This window comes from Lynx rufus, unplaced genomic scaffold (assembly GCF_022079265.1).
Source record: "Lynx rufus isolate CCGP_SWC_20201006 ecotype Redwood Valley unplaced genomic scaffold, mLynRuf1.p SCAF_4, whole genome shotgun sequence".
Classification (NCBI taxonomy): domain Eukaryota; kingdom Metazoa; phylum Chordata; class Mammalia; order Carnivora; family Felidae; genus Lynx; species Lynx rufus.
Window position 1 is genome coordinate 107,619,848 of NW_025814856.1, and position 15,055 is coordinate 107,634,902.

General features: G+C 38.1%; 1 protein-coding gene across 4 annotated transcripts in view; it reads right to left on the reverse strand.

The window, feature by feature from the left end:
- Positions 1–8,591, reverse strand: part of ETV1 (ETS variant transcription factor 1) — an 88,540-nt gene extending 79,949 nt beyond the window's left edge. For 3 of the 4 annotated variants that reach the window (XM_047096147.1, XM_047096148.1, XM_047096146.1), the window contains exon 1: positions 5,607–5,667. In XM_047096147.1, the coding sequence (XP_046952103.1) occupies positions 5,607–5,667 (61 nt within the window). Of the gene's footprint in view, positions 1–5,606; positions 5,668–6,134; positions 6,183–7,580; positions 7,669–8,472 lie in introns of those variants that run through there. The other variant, XM_047096145.1, reaches the window with a different exon arrangement.
- Between the last annotated feature and the right edge of the window lie 6,464 nt (positions 8,592–15,055).

Below are 15,055 nucleotides of genomic sequence, written 5' to 3' on the forward strand. Positions count from 1 at the left end.
TATTGGTAATAGCTGGAGTGGCTCTATCAGTTCATTGCACATTAATAGACAAGTTGCCATCAAGTCTCAGGACTTCAGCTTTAAAAGGGTAGTATCTGCACTCTCAGCTATTTGCTTTACCTAGATTATTATCCAAAGTTGTTGTTTCTCTCTCTCTCTCTCTCTCTCTCTCTCTCTCTCTTACTGCATAGCAATACAGACTATGAAAAACAAACTCAAAAATATTAATCATGATTCAGATGTCACAGCATCACAAACCCTCATTTTTAGTTTCAACATACTTTCTTAACTAACACTTCCGGGCACGGTGGCAGTTTGTAAATAGAGTTCCTTTATTTTTATGCTCATGTTGAGCTTTCAGATGAAATAATAATTACTTAAGAAAAGGTGAGAGTTTAAATATTTTCCAAGGTTGGCTGCAGGCAACCTGTTTCTTACAAACTAGGTGTCCGTGAAGTTTTCTTGTAAAGCTATGAAAAAAAAAAAAAGTGGGAAAATTAAAAATGGAACAAATGGCAAGTATAAAAGGGGTTAATATTTAATTAAAACCAGTTCTATCCACTGTAACAATGACCTGGAGCCAAACAAGGCGGAAGATGTATGAGTCATTCTTTCTGCCTGTGAATGAGACAGCTGATCTCCTCAGCAATTCCTCCAGACAAGCAGGCAGAACTGGAGTTCTGCCTCCATTCACAAAAACACAGTCCAGCATGAGCCATGTGGCCCAACCGCAATCTTTTCATGTCACACCCTTCCAGAGAGCTAAAGCAAGTCAACTTGAACTTGCAATAAACACACCGATTTTATCGCTCTATCTCAAATACAGCTCGGGTTCATTAAGGTATACATTTAAATAAATGACAAGTTTACAAAATTAAATCTATCTAGACATCTATAGACAGATAGATGATCGATGGATAGATTGACTGATTTATTGCGTCCTGCTTTATAGGGTAACTTGTCACAAAAACCTAAATGTCTAAAACTAGGAAGGAAGAAGAAAAGGAAGAAAGAAAGGAAGGAAGGAAGGAAGGAACTAAGAGAATGGAGAGAAGGATGGAGGAAGCAAGGATGGAAAAAATTCATTGAAGAAATGCCTTGTTTTTCTTGCCTATTATTCAGATTTTCTTTATCCTGAGATTAGACTAGATTATTGCTGAACTTTGTAGCCTTTCACTTTGAACCAAAGAATTAGAAACGAGTTGCTCTGAATAAACTTAAATTTTATTTTAAATAAAAGTAAAACAACAAGAAAATCAACCTTTGCACAGTGGCATTCTGTGTAATCCTAAAATGAAGCTTCGGGCCACGGAACAAAATAATCATGAAGCCACTAAGCCTGGTTTTATACCACATCCGCTTTTAAAATTAAAATGATTGTACCAACGTATAAGCATTAATTAATACGGCAGTATAAACATATTTAAAGAGACAAAAAAAGAGAGAGAGAAAGCTTTTCTGCATGACAGAGACATCTTTAATACTTGATGCTCTAAAAAAAAAGAAAACAGTACGTTTTAGTTGTCTTTAGCCTCAAATAAGCTTCAATTCCTAACATCAAACTAACCTACAGTGACTTGAAAACTTAAGTGTGGCTTAAGAGCTGTTGTTTCTATTTTCTCTAATACTACGGAGGTCTGACATTATTATTATCATTTTAATTACAAGCTTGTACACAGGTCAAAGGGAATAAAGTTATATTATGAAATCCAAAACATGACACATTTCTTGTAACTGAACCAGAAAAGCAGTATTTCATTAACACTCCTGAGGACCTTCCGGAAAAACTGTATCTAAACTATACCAGATCCAAGATCTATTTAAACAAAGTTTGGTGGGTTTTTTTGTTTTTTTTTTTTTTTTTTTGGCTTTTTGTTTTGGTGAGGGGGGTGTTTGCAAGTAGACTCTAGATAAAAAGGCATTTATAGAATTCCAATAAATATTTAGAAATATAATACATTTACTTTACCTGCTATCTTTTAATCAAGCCCAAATGAGAAGTCTTGCTCTCATATTTTAGAGTATTTCCTGATACAACAAAAAGAGGGGTCACGCCCCTCCCCCCTACACATGAAATGATTCTTGCTCAAAACTAAGAAATAGGATGGACTTCGGTAATTTGATGCTTTATTCTCATTTCCTGTTTTACGTAAACCACACAACATAACGTAGTTTTTAAAATCTTTAGTTTTTACCGGATCACATTTAAAAGAAAAAACAATACATTAATGGACACATATCCAATTTATGTTCCATTTGAACAAGAAACAGTTATAATTTTTGAAAAATTAAAATGGGTACATTAGGACCAGGGTGCATTGTGGGTGGCATTATGTAAGGCGAGTAACAACAGCACCTATTATTTAAAGGGACTTCATTAGAAATTATTTTGAATGTAAATTTAGTATCAGCCACTGAAGTAAAGGCAGACATCTCTACTGTTAACTCAACCTATTATTTGAAGGTCACACAACACAAAAGAGAAAAAAAAAAAAAGAAGCCCTATCTGCAGGAAGCAATAACTTTTGGTGTAGAAAGGCTGTTCTTGAAGAGTAAACTTAGATTTAAGCATGGTGGCAGCAGGAAAATTAACTATAACACCACTAAGAAACATTCTACCCTGTGGCAGCAAATCACTGTTGACTTTTGTCCTTAATATTACTGATGAAATGGAACCTCAAGAATATCTAGATCCACACCAAAACCAATGTTCAAAATGTGTTATGTATTCCCATTAGATACATAGGAAATTTACGGTTTCTCTTTAAGTTAAGTTAGTAGGTAAGCTCTAATAAGCAACTTTGGAAGAATGCAATCCTTTTTAAACTCAACTTTATATCCTTCTAGTTATCTTCCTAACACACAAAAGGGTCCATTTTAACTACCAATTTCTAGGACACCATTCACTACAGCATCACTTAAAACAGGATGTTAAGAGTAAGACGTTACCATGATGTTGATAGGATTGATATAGGAACTCATTATTTCATGAGATCAAATAATTGAAATTGCCTTTCTGTCAGTAGCAATCTAATTCAAAAGAAAAAGAATCAATAAAAAATTGTACATAGTAAAATTATAAAGCGGCTTTGGCAAAATTTTAAAAAGACACATATTATTTTTTAAGTGCTACTGTGGTCACTGAAAACGTTATCTTTTCAATTTTCTTCAGAATGAGATGTGAATACGTTAAATTGTGGTATATATGTTAACAGCATTTAAATTTCAGGGTTAATACTTAAAAAGTGATACTAATACAAAGTTACATTCTTCACAAACATATTTTTGATCCTGCTTAAAAATGTAAAATACACTTCCATTCTTCCCCCTAAATTAGAGGATATTAGCAAATTGAGAATACTGGCTCCAACCTTCACCCTCAAATAGTCCCGCCTTATCTACCCCAATTTGTCCTTAGATATAAAACACATTTCATAATTCATAATATTTTACCTATGACTAATCCCTATGTTGCACTTTGAATCTAATTTATAAAAATTCTTATAGGAAAAAACAAATTAAACACTCTAGGATATATCATTTCCCAAGTATTTAGGGGCTTTGATAACTTTTTAAAAACATAACTTTCATTGGACACAACTTGACTCATATCTAATATGATTTTTAGACCTGTTTAACTTCCCAGTGGGACTCTAACTCTTGAGAGAAACTTGGTTAATCGCCCATGATCTTTTTTTTTAAAAGGGTCAAGAAGCCTTAAAATTCCATGGTCACTTTCTTGGCTACCAATCATTATGAAAAGAAATATAGAAACAGTTCATAGTCTGCCAATCTGGTAATGTTTTAATTTGTGGATGTCCAGAAGGACATAAATAGGCAAACCTAGCTACAAATAATCTCCTGTAATTTTAAGATCTGTTCTGAGTTCAACACGTGGGATAAGTCAAGTTAAAACGCTAAAGCAAATAATATTATTATATAGAGTTGCTAAAAATACAAATAAATGTGCAGTCTATTAACAAATAGTAAAAAAGAACTCTCCATTATTAAGATTTAAAAAATCATATTAACAGCATTACGTTTATATCATGATAGAATAAATTAATGTAAATTCTTTTGAAAACTGTTTACATTATTCTAAAATGCAGCCTTATCCATAGTTTATAAACAGTCACCCACCTGGGTATTCGATAAAACACCCTGAGGATTAATTCCTGAACTTATTTAAGCTTATGAATTACCTTCTATGTAAAAGTCCATGTTCCTCCAAATACATCAGTCATTTTCCAGGTTTGTTTTACATAAAGCTAAATCTTTCAGATCTGATTTATAGGTACGTTAATAATCACGGGTAAGAATATATGTAGTGCAGAGTTTTAAAACAGATTAACTTGGATAAGTTATTGAAATCACTTACCCGAGCGACAAATAAACAAAACAAAAGTAAGAGACTGTAGTAAAACTGATTATAAAATGGCAAGAGTCTGTCACAGAATCCACATTTTAAAATTCCAGAAACAGAGTTGCTATGCACATTCAAAATCTGTCAGCAAGAGCACTGCCTTGGAATCAATGAGACTTAAACATCTAAGAACCAAAAATCTTCAAGAACAATTAAAATAGATATTTCCAGTTATTTTAGATAAGCAAACAAATGCCCTCCTAAACATAATGTCCTCACAACCTTCAACTTTGCAAAACTAACAGATCAAAGTTAACACAAGGACCTCTGTGCAAATTTTTCTGAAAAAAAGTTAAGTTTTAAGGTATAGTATATGTCGCAATACTAAGTAATCTATTGCAATAAGTTTCATTTACAGAGACAAGCAAAATGACCTTTAAATGTAACTAAAGCTTTCATCAATACTCACCTTTTATGAACATGCAAATTAAATCACCCTTTCAAAGGGCTACTAGGAAAGCTATTTAACTTAAAAGATTTATAAAGATTGCAAAAGCTTTTTAGAGAACAAGAATATCAGCAAAACAAAGAAACTTATTTTACATGCTAACAGCAACTTGATGAACTGCAAGCAAGACCCCCGATAAAACCCTGCAGTCAGCCTCAAAGTAGCAAGAGCAACACTTGGGTTCCATTTAAAGAGACCTTCTCTCTCGTCTTTTAACAATCTTAGAAATCTGTTCCGGAAACTGCATATCCATATAACAGACAGACAGAAATACAAATTAGACTCAGGGCTTAAAAATGTATAATTTTCTTTTTGTGTTTCCCATAAAACACATCATAGGATAAAATTAATATTCCACATTTATCATGACAAATCCAAAAGAAAAATTTCAAATTATGGACACTAACAAAAGTCCCTCAATATTAGGCATTTCCCAAGTTGTATTAAACTGTACTGAAGCAGTATCTCATTGTTCCTGTAAAATAAAGTTGTACCCAATAAAAGATAAAATAGATTGCAGCACAAAATTTTACTAAAAAGTAATTAAAAACAAAAGTACTGCCTTTAGATGTCACCTTGCCATATTAAATAAATCCTAACGAAAGTGACATAAAAGCAAAACCCATCTCAGCAACTATCACCTAATAGTAACAAATAGAAAACATTATTTTGAATCCTTAAATCCCCCAAAGATTTCTTTTAAAGCCATAGATTTCCTAAGTATTGCATACACACCTAACGTTCTGTGCTGTGAACAAGGTGGAAAGAAGACACTTGCACTTAAATCTTGAAGCATCCCGTCCTGATGAACCCAGAGAAACTAATTTCTGCCATCAGAAAAGTCCTCCACCAGAACACCAAATAATGATATGCGCTGCTCTAAAAGAAACAGCAAGCCGGGTTCTGGCTCTAGGAGGTCTCTCGAGGTACAATAATATAAACCTGATCAATTGCAATTAAAATCTGAACAGAGGCTTAGAACTTGAAGTCTTGGTGCTTTAGTTCTTGCCAAAAGCAGATGTGATTGGGAGCTGGAAGCAATTTCTCCTGGTAATTTGTGATGACACTGGGTAGTGCAGCCCCAGATTCCCCAAAGACAAACTCATCAGAGACTCTAATGTATGCATGACACATGAGGTGGCTCTTTTAGAGCTCAATTAATTGGGTTGAACATTAAGACAGCAAGTTCAGGACTTTTTTTTTTTTTTTTTACCCCTTCTAGAGTTGCTTTTCCCCTCTTTTTAAAGCAATTTTTTGCCTTACCTTCTGCAAGCCATGTTTCCTGTAATTGACTTAGATCTTGAAAGAGTTCTAAAAAACAAGTCAGAGACATAAACAAAAGATTTGAAAACCTTTAGTTTCCATTAAATGGAACTGTTTGTCATGAAGTTGGTATTAAATCTCAATTTAATTTAGGGAGGGGAGTCAATATAAAAAGAAAACAGGATTCATCACTTAAATAGCTCAATAATCCTGCCATTGTAATTGCTAGTAAGCAACACTTCTTTAAAAAACTCTTTTAGTGAAATACATAATAAAGGCAGGAGTTTCCCCCTTTTAACCAATAATTTAATATAGTAAGATCTGGGAGACCAAATACACATATACTAGGAGTCACAAAAAGGCTGAGGTGAAGGTGTGTCTATCCACGTAAACCTTTCTTAAACAGAGTCAACTCTCACAGGGGAAAGATTAGAAAGACTGCAAATCATTTTCTTTTTATCTTCTGGACCTTATATAAAAGATTTAACAGAACATGGTATAATTTCTAAAGCACTGTATGTTTTGAGGTTCAATGCCTCAAAACTGAAAGAGACAACTTTTGAATACAATGTTGTAAAGGAAAATTTCTACATTAATAGGTGTTACAAAGTCAAAGTGAGGTAATTCCCTGGCACCTGTTTATTACCAAGTCCAAAACTGTGTATTCTGTCATAGTAGGAGGGAGAGGGGTGTCCAATATGGATGAAGATTTGAGTTAAGTTTCAAAATTCAATACACCTAATCAAAATGGCAAAATGAACTTTGATAATTAAATCTAAGTAGATTAAGTTCATTATGAATGTTACCGTATGTCTGGAATAATTTATAATATATTGAACTCCTAGCCAACAGTGCATTTAAAAAAAAAATCATAATTTTTCAAATAGTTACTATAATTATTAATTAGGCCTTAATTACGATTCAGTGAACACTTGACAGCCTATAAACAAGATATTAGGACCTCACCATGTAGTCATTGAAATCATCCACGAAAAGTTTTATAATAGTATATGGTTTCAGTGTAAGGGGAATGGGAAATCAAGCAATCATTTATATTGTTTTACTTCTGATAAAGTAAAAAGGAGAAATTAAGTAGTATACGTGGCTGCTTATGTCCCACTGTGTTGGATATTTTAAAACTGTTACCTTAGTGTATGGGATTAGTTATATGCCATATGGACCAGAATATTTAAACACAAAAGTGATTAAAAGAAGGATGTCACTGTTAACTTTTTATTTCCTTCTTTCATTAGTCTGTGACAGGGCCATAAAATATCCTCCAATGCAAACTGTCACATTATGGTAATTGCTACAAGTAAAAGTCTCAATTAAATGCAGGAATTTGAAAGAATATTATTTTTAAGCTAAGATTTAAGGGTTCCTCTTCTTTATGAGGGTAGGGAGTATAGGTAAAGAGCAGGGATTCAGCCCAAAATCAAACCTCACCTTCAGAATCATGAGCCAGATCTCTGTTAATGAATTTTCTTTTCCTGACATTTGTTGGTTTCTCGTTACAATTTCTCCCACGCTGATTCTACAAAGGGAAAGAAAAAATCCTTTAAAAAAAATGTAAACCTCAGATGTCATATACACAAAAACACATGCATATATAAGTCTACTGGATCTTCTCTCTGCATAGAAAAATAAAAGTCCATAGTATCCAATCTAATCTTCATTTTCTGCGCTCATTTGACAGTGAAAGCTGAGAATTCAACAACCAGGGAGAGTTGTTACCAGCCAAGCGGAACACACTACTACTTATCAGTCCTGTATTCATGGCATCTTGGCATCAAAACATTAAGCAATCACACTTAAAGTCGTTTTCAGCTAGATTAAAGCTAGACTATAATACAGTGAGTTTTATTCTCTCTGATACCCCCCCAAAACAAAAAGCATAAATAGAGTGGTGAAATGAAAAATATGAGGAAAAAATGAGACAAGAAAAAAAGAAAGAAAAACACCCCATGTAAACAAAAAGTGTCAGCATTAGTCTCAACTTCATTCTTTTCAATGTGGCAGACAAACCCAGCCAAAAACTTTGAGTGCAGCTGCTGCTGCCCTCCGTCTCCTCTTCCACTCATCTTGGGCACTTTAATCAGAAAAAAAAAAGGGGGGGGGGTCTTAAAAACAAAACTATGCCTTATCCAAGTCACTGAAAGGTAAGCTCATTTTGAAGACTGGGCTTCTAGAAGCACAGTCGCCCTACAGTGGCAACAAAGCAGATAAAGTATCTGCAATCCCAACCCCCTTACCCCCTCCCTTCTCATTCTCTCTCTCCTCCCCCCCGCCTCCGTTGGAGTCAAGTTTATAAACAGCAACTTTCGAACTGATCACTCACATTGGTGACCATGTAAGGCACTTGCTGGTCATAAAATCCATCCATTCTGCTGCTCTTCGCAAAGCTCAGCTCAGTGTTTTATATTTTGAGCATTTAGCTGGAGATTTCCTCGGGATGTGGACTTCTATCAACCTAGAGGGGAACAAGATGGCTTTTAGGCTAAAAAAAAAAAAAAATCATGAATGAAGCTCTTGAATTTGCATAGCTAATTACCCTCAGACAGTCCCATTCACAAAAAATAACCCTCCCTACACAGCCTCCTTCACCTGGATCCAAAGAGAGCCAAGAGAGTTCACAATTTACATATTTTCGGCAGTAGCAAAAATCCGAACAAGAGGCGATGTATTTATTTACACTCTCGATGTTTCCCTGCGCGGTCGGTGTACCCCGGGCAGCTCTGATTCGCAAACGTGTGCAAAACTAGCAATGGCGATCAACGAGACTTGCTTTGCACCTAACGGGACTAGAGAGACGGAGACACCTCTTTCATAAGGATAGTTTTTGCAACCCACAACCATGCAATTATCTGGAGAGACATAAAAAGTTGTTGGAAAGACCCACCTGAAGGCCACGCTAGGCGAACGGCTGCAAAAAATTCCCTCCAAATTTAATAAAAACATTAATTATCGCCCAGCACTTCCCCCTTGGAAGCCGAAAGCGCCTCTGACAGAGCTCAATTCGGTGGTTTTTCCTCTACTTCTCCTCCAGGGGCCTCCAATCCAAACTGATGGATCGCTGCCTCCCATTGGCTCCGCGTCTCTTTCACAAGATCAGATTTCGAGCTGTCAATCAGGCGGCTTGCTGCCCCTTCTCGTGGATCTCTCGCGCCCCTCTTCCTACAGGGATGTTCCGCGGGCTGGCGCTGGGTCCACAGTCAGCAAACGCCTAAGAGGAAATCAGCTGCCTTCCTAAGCCGCTGCTTATTGTTAAGGCGTCCGGGACACTGAAGCCATGTGTCGCTAGTTCTCCTTACTGGTGTGTTAGGTCCACTACTGGGCTGATTTCCTAAAGCACTTTTGTTCGGTTCGGATACATACCCTGAAGTGCGATCCACCAAGCCTGTGCCTCCTTACTCCTCCGAATCGCCTCCCTCAAGATCTCCAGCCCCCTGTACTTTTAACCTGATAACGAACCCACCTCGCTCTATAGCCTCGTTCCCACTAAGCTTTTGGCCCAAATTCTTCCCCTGTTTTTCAACATCCAGCACCACCATAATGGTTTGTCAAAAATATTTCATTTTATCAGCCATCCCTCAAGTAAAACAAGATATTATCGTTCATGGGACAGTAAAATAAAGAATCCATGAGTAAAATCACCTGGGAGCTGAGGAATTGCTTGTCAGGAGGGGGTGCATTGGGAGGAAGAATTAGCAGGACCACAGAGCAACCTAGGTGAAGAAAACTATAAAAAACAAATGTGTCCCACGTGTGTACTGGGACAAGGTGCTTCCAGTCCACTATGGAGGAGGGGAGGAGCGGGGAGGGAATGGGGTGGCTCGGATATCCTAGGGACTCGAACGTTTCCTGAGCTTTTGTTATGTATACAAGGAGGCGGAGGGTGTCACTTACTGTACTTGACGCTTTCACTTCCTCTCCAGCTTTTAAACAGCCCCAGCCGGGAGTGGGGGCGAGCGGGGTTGGGGCTCGGGTTTCAAGGACAATGCTCGGGACATTAAAAAGTGAGGGTTGCGACTCTGAAACCACTATCCCTGACGCGCCTAGGAGGCTTGGGGCTGTAAAAAGTCGTTAGAAAGCAGCCTCGGCCCAACAGTGGATGGGAGGCCGTGGGGATCTGACCAGGGACTTGGTGCACTGTGTTGAAATTCACTTGTGATACTGATGGCGACCAGACCAAAGGACGTTTCCGGCAGCTGTTCCGCCCGTAGGGAAACGTGCTGTAGTTCTCAATTTCTATAAAGTTTCGTTCCTTAAATGGAACGCTATGGAGACGCATTAAAATGAGAGTGTGAGCACATAAGACTCAATTCTGGACCCATGGAGGGAAACAGAAGGGTAAATACCTACGCCAAAAAAAAAAATTTTTTTGTAATAAACAACAGAAAAAGTGTTACTGGGGAAACACCCAATAACTGTGGACAACAAGGACACCCACAACGCATTCCCTGAAACTAGTAAATCAGAGTAGCCGGTGCAAACGCGCGCACCTACAAGCATTTTGAGCGGGAACTCCATTTTAACCCGGGTCAGAGAGGGGTTCTGTGCACAGTCGGGTTCGCAACGCAGGATAGAGACGCTCTGGGGTGCATTCTGAGGGTGCAATCAGGCGGGGAGCCAATAGCAAGGGTGTCCCGCCGCCCAGCATTCCCGGGATAACCCAGCCTCTGTAACGTGAGCAACAGTTTCCGAAGACCTCAGCAGCCAGAGCCGGACGGGTATCCAGGGTAACCGGGAAGGGGTGGAGCTTCAGGGTAGGCCCCCGCGAGGTTCTTGCCGCAGCCAATAACGTCTCGTGGTTTCCCAGCCCATTGTTGTTTATTGCTGACCTCGCAGCGCTCCGCTAAGAGATTGGCCGCTCCAGGGAAGGGGCGGAGCTTCTCCCGCCCCAGCAGCAACCTTTCGGCTCCATTCACAAAATTCCGGCCTTTCCTGGTCACGTGGTTGGGGGCGTGGAGGGGCAAGGGAAATGACACAACAAAGGCCTAAGTTTCCCAAACCACAAAACTTTTTTCTACCTCGCTACCTCCTCTGTGATTCGTCGCTGGGCAAATACTCTATGAGGAAAAGGAGCCTTAGGTCTGACAAGAGGAAAAGAAGTCGGAAATTAAAGGAAGGCTCGCATGGAGATAATCTCAGGGTGTACTCTCTATGAGAAAAGCAGTGAAAGGCTTTTCGAAAATTAAGTAGGTTGGGAAGAAAGCCTCAAGACAGACTAGTAACTTGCTGCTTCAAGCCATTGCTTTTAGAAGTGCAAACAGTTCGATTTCAGATGGATTTCAGTTTTCTCACCTAACTTCCTGTAATTTTCATTTTTACCTTGAATTTATCGCAGTTTCTTGTTAACTTTTTAAAGTTTCACTCAGGAATACTGCAGGATTTTGCTGGCTGACAATTTTAGTTTCCATTTCCCAGTCCCCACTCTTTCACAGGCTCCCAAAAGCACTCTCCCTTTTTCCCACCAACACTGGGCAAACAGAAGTGGCACCCTAATCCTAACACTTTACTTTGTTCTGAGGGGGGGTCCATATTTCCCCCTTGGATTCTTTAAACGCACTCAGTTCTTAACTATTTGATCTTAACAGTAACTGAAAATGGTGTTATGTGAATAAGCAGATAGCCAGTCTCACTACAGCTCAGTTTTGTTGAGACAATTTTTCTGAGATTTATCTCACTTGCCCCTCCAGCAAGTGAACTTTTAGACCATTCTCCTCTCTCCCACTTTCTCTTCTGTCCTTTCTCTTTCTTTCCTGTTTGTGCTGCTATACCTAGTGAAACACCAGCTTTTAGTTTGACTGCTGTTTATCTTTTATGCTTGGCACTAGGAAAAGCCAATAGACCCAGTTGCTGAAGAATTGGAAGGACTAAAAATCTGTTTTTCAAAAAAAGTTACCATTGTGGAAAGTGTCTACAGAGGCAGCTGTTCTATCCACAGAGAGGAACGTCAAAAGTTGCACAGAATTTCCACTACTTCTGAAAGTGAGTCTTTAAAAAAATCAGCTTAGTAAATGCCAGTCCTTGAATGGAAAATTTCATTTTGGCAGGATTTCAGGCAAAGAATGGCAGAGCAGAGGCCAAGAGGCTTTGACATTTATTTACTTGTATTTTGAAATCCCATATGGGTCTTGAAATAGGAGCTCTTGAGAGAAAGACCCCTCGCCCCTCAAAAAAAAAAAAATTCATTTCTAAGTTTGGAAAGTTTTTAACTTTCATATAAGCTACTTAAAGCTTTATAGTTCCTTTGCTGTGAGTTAATAAAGTAAAATAATATTCATTAGTGGCTTTTCTGCAGTTAACTTATTATAGCATTATACTGAAAATGCATGATGTTAAATAGAGTTTCTAAAAGCAGCAAAAAAGAAAAATGATACTAGTTGTTTTAAATGATTAATATGATTAGAATTAAATTTGCTCAAATTAGGTTAATTAAGTAAAATAGTAGCTTTCATAATTCATTTCTTAACAATATTATATAAAGCAAATTGTTAATGGCCTAGTTTTCACAGAACTACATCAAATTGATAAGGAAAAAATAGACTATTAAGTAGGTAAATGGGCAAAGGAAATAAACAAATGAATATAATTCCAAAGGAAAACTTAGAGACCTGCCAGAATGGTGCAAAATAATGAATGGCTTAGTGGGCTCCCTGTGAGAAGAAAACAGGGATTTGATGGGAGGGTGGACCCTAGGAAGAAGGTAAGGATATGAAAAAAATTGACACTGTGTACAATGTGTTGACTCACCTCTCAACCCTGCCACTGTCAGCTTGGGGATATCTGCAAACTCTCTGAGAGAAGGAAATGCAAACACATGACTAAAAACTTCTCAGGGCACCTAGGTGGCTCAGTTTTTTAAGCCTTCAAATCTCGATTTCAGCTTAGGTCATGATTTCGCGGTTAGTCATAATATCCAGCCCCAAGTCGGCTGGGCATGGAGCCTGCTTAAGATTCTCTCTGTCCCTTTCTCTCTTTCTGAAAGAAAAAGAGAAAGAGAGAGGGAGAAAGAGAGAGAGAGGGAGAGAGGGAGAGAGAGAGGGAGAAAGAGAGAGAGAGGGAGAGAGAGAGAGAAAGAGAAAGAAAGAAAGAAAGAAAGAAAGAAAGAAAGAAAGAAAGAAGGAAGGAAGGAAGGGGGAAAAAGGAGAGAGAGGGAAAGAAAGGAGAGAGGGAAAGAAAGAGAGAAAGAAAAGGAAGGAAAAAGAAAGAAAAAGAAAAAAGAAAATTTAGAAAAAAATTCTTAGCTGCCTTCTAAGTCAGAACATTATACACATTAAAAAAATGAAGAGCATTAAAAAATGTTCTAATACCCAGGGATGTCAATGTTGGGATAAGCATGCTCACATATATTGCTGGTCAGAGTTTGACTTTCTGCAACATTTTTTAAAATGCTTATTTATTTTTGAGAGACAGAGAAAGGGAGAGCAGGGGGGAGGGCCAGAGAGAGAGGGAGACAGAGGATCTGGATCCGAAGTGAGCTCTGTGTGGACGGCAGAAACCCTGATGCGAGGCTGGAACTCAGGAACCACGAGATCATGACTTGAGCTGAAGTTGGATACTTAACCGACTGACCACCCAGGTGCCTCTCTGCAACATTTTTAAAATAAGTTTACAATACCTACTAGATCCTAAAATGGACAATATCTATTAGATCCTAAAATTAGACACAGTGAAGGAAAGAATAAACAAAACTAAAAAGACAACCTGTGAAATGGGAGAAGATTTTGCAAGTGACATATCCAATAAAGGGTTAGTATGCAAAATATGTATAGAACTTATAAAACTCAACACCCAAAAAACAAATAATCGAATTAAAAATGGGGAGAAGATATGAACAGACATTTCAGAATGGCTAAAATCCAAAACACAAGAAACAACAAGTGTTGGGGAAAATTTTAGGAAAAGAAGCTCTCATGCATTGTTGGTGGGAATGCAAACTGGTACAGCCACTGTGGAAAACAGGATGGCGTTTCCTCAAAAGTTAAAAAATAAAACTACCTTATGATCCAGCAATGGCACTACTGGCTATTTACCCAAATAATACAAGAACACTAATTCTTTTTTTTTTTTTTTAAATTTTTTTTTTTTCAACGTTTATTTATTTTTGGGACAGAGAGAGACAGAGCATGAACGGGGGAGGGGCAGAGAGAGAGCGAGACACAGAATCGGAAACAGGCTCCAGGCTCCGAGCCATCAGCCCAGAGCCCGACGCGGGGCTCGAACTCACGGACCGCGAGATCGTGACCTGGCTGAAGTCGGACGTTTAACCGACTGCGCCACCCAGGTGCCCCCAAGAACACTAATTCAAAGGGATATATGCAGCAACTATGTTTACAGCAGCATTATTTACAGTAGCCAAAATAGGAAAGCAGCCCAAATGTCCATCAACTGATTGAGGAATGGATAAAGAAGATGTGGCATAATAAGGGAATGGTTTTAACAAAGTGTGATGCTTTCACATTTTGGAGTTCAATTCTGTTATGTATCCATTAAAAAGTATGCAATGTCCTTGGTCCTCAAACTTGAAATTGCATGAGAAATTCCTTATTAAACATTCTGCTTACTGGATAGATCCATAGAGTTTCTAATTCAGTAGTCCTGAACAGGGGTAGTTTGATTTTTAACTTTTGGAGGAAACTCCATCCTGTTTTCCATAATGGCTGTACCAGTTTGCATTCCCACCAACAGTGCATGCGAGCTTCTTTTCCTACAAATTTTCCCCAACACTTGTTGTTTCTTGTGTTTTGAATTTTAGCCATTCTGACAGGAGTGACATGAGACCTCACCGTGGTTTTAATTTGCATTTACATGACGATGAGCGATGTTAAGCATCCTTTCATGTGTCTGTTGGCCATCTGGATGTCTTCTTTGGAGAAATGTCTCTTCTGTGTCTCCCTCTCTCTGTGCCCCTCCCT